This window comes from Pinus tabuliformis, chromosome 5_2, assembly GCF_031772625.1.
Source record: "Pinus tabuliformis cultivar Carrire ecotype Pingquan chromosome 5_2, CPIR1, whole genome shotgun sequence".
Classification (NCBI taxonomy): domain Eukaryota; kingdom Viridiplantae; phylum Streptophyta; class Pinopsida; order Pinales; family Pinaceae; genus Pinus; species Pinus tabuliformis.
In genome coordinates this window covers 374,620,830-374,624,588 of record NC_142306.1, presented here as the reverse complement: position 1 = coordinate 374,624,588, position 3,759 = coordinate 374,620,830, and the positions used below count along the sequence as shown (strand labels likewise).

At 36.9% G+C, this 3,759-nt stretch overlaps 1 protein-coding gene across 1 annotated transcript; it reads right to left on the bottom strand.

The window, feature by feature from the left end:
- Positions 1–1,907: 1,907 nt before the first annotated feature.
- Positions 1,908–3,452, bottom strand: LOC149159020 (phospholipase A2-alpha-like). Its single transcript, XM_089433433.1, has 3 exons — positions 3,045–3,452; positions 2,845–2,884; positions 1,908–2,591 (listed from the first exon to the last, which is right to left on the bottom strand). The coding sequence occupies exons 1-3, from the start codon at positions 3,129–3,131 to the stop codon at positions 2,248–2,250; spliced, it is 471 nt and encodes a 156-aa protein (XP_089289559.1). The 5' UTR covers positions 3,132–3,452; the 3' UTR covers positions 1,908–2,247.
- Positions 3,453–3,759: the final 307 nt, after the last annotated feature.

Sequence of the window (3,759 nt, the reverse complement as noted above, 5' to 3'; positions counted from 1 at the left end):
AAAACTAAAACTCCTACCAATCAACTAATCTACACCTCATAAGTTAAGTTAAATTAACAAAAAAATATCCCCTTTCTAATAATTAACTCTTAACTACACCAGCCTCATCAGCCTTTTCTTCTACTTTAAATGGTTAAACTCCTGGAATATGTTCTAACCTTTCCACTTGTAATCTCATTGTTAAAAGTCCCCCTCAGTACCACCCACTTTCCGAGAAATCTCATTCAAAGATAACATTACAGGGTTTAACAACCTTTTCTTCTATTTTGAGCTGTTAAACTCCTGGAATATGTTCTACACCTTCCACTCGTAATCTCATTAATAGAAGTTATGAGAGAATGGACTCTGTGTAAGCCTTAATATCCACCATCCACTTTCCGAGTAATCTCATTAAAGTTAACAATACAGGGTTTATCAGCCTTGCCTTCTATCTTGAACAGTTAAAACTATTGGAATATGTTCTACATCTTCCACTTGTAATCTCATTAACAAAAGTTATGAGAGAAAGGACTCCAGGTAAGCCTCAGTATCCACCACCCACTTTCCGAGTAGTCTTTTGTTTTTCCTTATCATTTGTTAAATTATTATTCTAGGTAGTGCCATTTCCCAGAGGCCTGTTGCTACCTCTGGCCGCGAGATTCAGTCTCTGAAATGAAATCCTCGTTATGATGTTAACTGAATGGGACCCTGCCTCTTGGACTGAACTATCTGTATTTTGATGTTTAAACCTGATAGCTCACTGTTTTAACATCTTAAACATCTTGGAAAGCATGCTGAGGATAGCAAATTATATGCAGGCTTGATGCCCTGAAAGTCTTGATTCTTCCTCTGATTCCGATCCTCTCAGCATCAGATCTCCTTGCTATTGAGCCTTGAATGATCCAAGGTTTTGAAGGAATGGTTGAACATCTCAATCTGCACATCTCTGTTATTAATTCCTGTCTGTGTTTTGGCATAGCTCTCCACATTCATTTAGTCCATACCACTTTGGTGAATCAAAGTTTCCCCTCTCACATCTTTTGATTGCAATCTCGACAGTATTGGTTTCTCTATTCAAAATCGCCTAAACATTTTCCTCAATTTCTCTGCTAACATTTTTCCCACATCTATATTAACAATAGATAACCTGGAAGTCTGAAAAGGAATATAAATAATTGAAATTCCTTTTTTTTTTTAAAGAATGCATCAAAGTATTGAACATCATTTCAAACAGGGCTGTATACCACTTGGGCTTCTCACAGCACAATAAAACCCTACAGGCTCCTCCCCTCCCTTTTCAGAGTCGTTTGTAACTGAAAAATTAAAACCTGCTTCATTCATCAATGATGAAATATCAAAGGAGAAAAGCATTACAACTGAATTCTTTAAAAAAAACTCTGTTGTATTGATCAGTGACGCTATTTTAACAACTGAAACTTATTTTCACGAACCACAGTTACGTTTTCCATATATTATGGAGAATTGGATTGGATTAAACTCCAATTGAAATGGATTTTGTCACTTTCTCAAAATAAGGTACCATTAGTATCGGTGCCAACATAAGAAGCTCCTAAAATATCTCCTCATGCGGGGTTGTCCAACTTTTATATATATGATATTGGTTTTGAAATATGATTTAAAACTGTTTTTATTTGGTTTTCTCTGATATAGATGTAGGGATACCATTGCACAACATCTAAAAACATCTGACCAAAATAAAAACTTGTCCATTACAAATCACTTGCAAAAAATGCAAAAAAGTAAGTAACTGTCTAATATCTAAAACCATCTCGCAAGAATAAAAACCTGCCATTACAATCACTTGCAAATTATTCTAAATAATTATCCTTCAATAAAAATAATAAAACAATCTCCCATTACTAAATAAATTATGATAAACTTTCATTCTATTCCCATGGCAATTCAGATAAATAAAATAGCACAAACATTACTTGTTATTTCACACCAAATCCACAAATAAATGGAGTACAGAAAGGAAATCCGAGAGTCCAGAGACAAAACCTACTTGAAAGTCCTTCGGTGCCCAAGCTGATCCAATAGTGAACAAGAATCTATGTATGTTAAAGAAGAATAAACCTTCAGAGACGACCTCCCACTTAGACCAACATCAGAACATTAAGTCTTAACTGTGCGATGGAAAGTAAGGGTTTCGACTTTCTAATTGTTATCCATCATCTGAAAATTTTGGACATTAGACTTCAAGTAACAACACTGATAAGGCTGAAATTATTTGTCAGGCTGAGCTTATTAGGGACTATGAAAGACTGTAGAGGCAGAGGAGGAGTTTTGCAGATCTCGGGACGGTATCCTTCCTCCGATCCAGAGACCTGCCTTAATGGCAAAGTCGATGGTATTCACCACCGTTTGGCTGTGACACTTGGTGCCTCTGAACTGAGCTTGTCCAGAACTAATGTAAGCGCTCAGGCAGCTCAGCAAATTCTGATTGCACTGGATGTTGAGATAATTGTGAGTGCGGGTGATGCAATAGTCATGGTTTTTACAGCAGCTGTCCAGCCCATCGCAGGGAGCTTCGTTATGGCATCCAGTGTAAAACACTCCGCAGTATCGCCCATACCTCAGAATCGGTGCCTCTGCCATTAAAGTACATAAAGTAACAGTTCTTCTCAAAACCCTTGTTTGAAATCTGAAAAATGTTCCTTACATTCATGGATGAAACAGAGTACAACAATTTATGTTTGAAATCTGAAAAATGTTCTTTACATTCACGGATGAAACAGAGTACAACAACTTATTTAAAGAACCCCTTAACTTAATACCAATAATCATACTCAATCAAAACCCCAGTCCTTCAAAGAAATCAGAATCAAAGATAAGGAGGCAGACCTCTACAGAATTTTGACTCGCACCCATTGCTACAGTCCTCCTGCACTCCAATAACAACAACATCAGAAATAGAATTGATTGACTAACATTCTATTAACAGTACATGACATGGTATGAACTAGGCAAGTTACCTCAGAGATGCACTAAATGAATACTGTTTTGAAATTAAAATAATTTTGTAAAGCATTGAGTATATTTACCCATAGCAAACGGTTGGAGGAGCCGAGCACAGACTGCAATGGGAGAAGCCATAGCAATAAACCCAATTGCACTGCAAAGGAAGCCATGGATCCCCAACTGATCAGATTACCAATTGCTTAAATTATAATTTCATGGATAACCTGCATTGATTAGGTTTATACTGTTCCTGCTTGATTGCATTTCAGTCTCCAGGCCAGTAGGTCTCTCCTGCCATCACTCCTTCCCTGGTGTGTCTAGGTTTTCTCATCGGTTTCCAACCCAATTTTAACTATTCCCTTGACCTGACTAGACACAGCAATCTAAATGTGCAGAACGTGTCTGTTGGTACATATTTTTCAATTAGGTAGACCATGTGCAGTAACTTTCATGGATGCCACCTATTTTTTCAATTTGCTTTGGGTTTACTGGTGCAAACATACGCCAACCACATGGATCCATTGTCTTATAGTTCATTCATCACTAACTTCCATTACATAGGTGAATCTGTTATGCATGCATAATCTTACCGGAACGTCCACATCACTTTGAAAATCTACATCTTGCTATGACGAGTCAAAAAGTAGTACAGTGTAAGTAGTGGAATTACATTTAATCTATGACACATTCCATCCAGCGGTTTGTTAATATATTTCGTCCGCATCACTTTGAAAATCTATATCTTGCTATGATGAGTCAAAAAGTAGTACCAGTGTAAGTAGTGGAATTATATTTAAT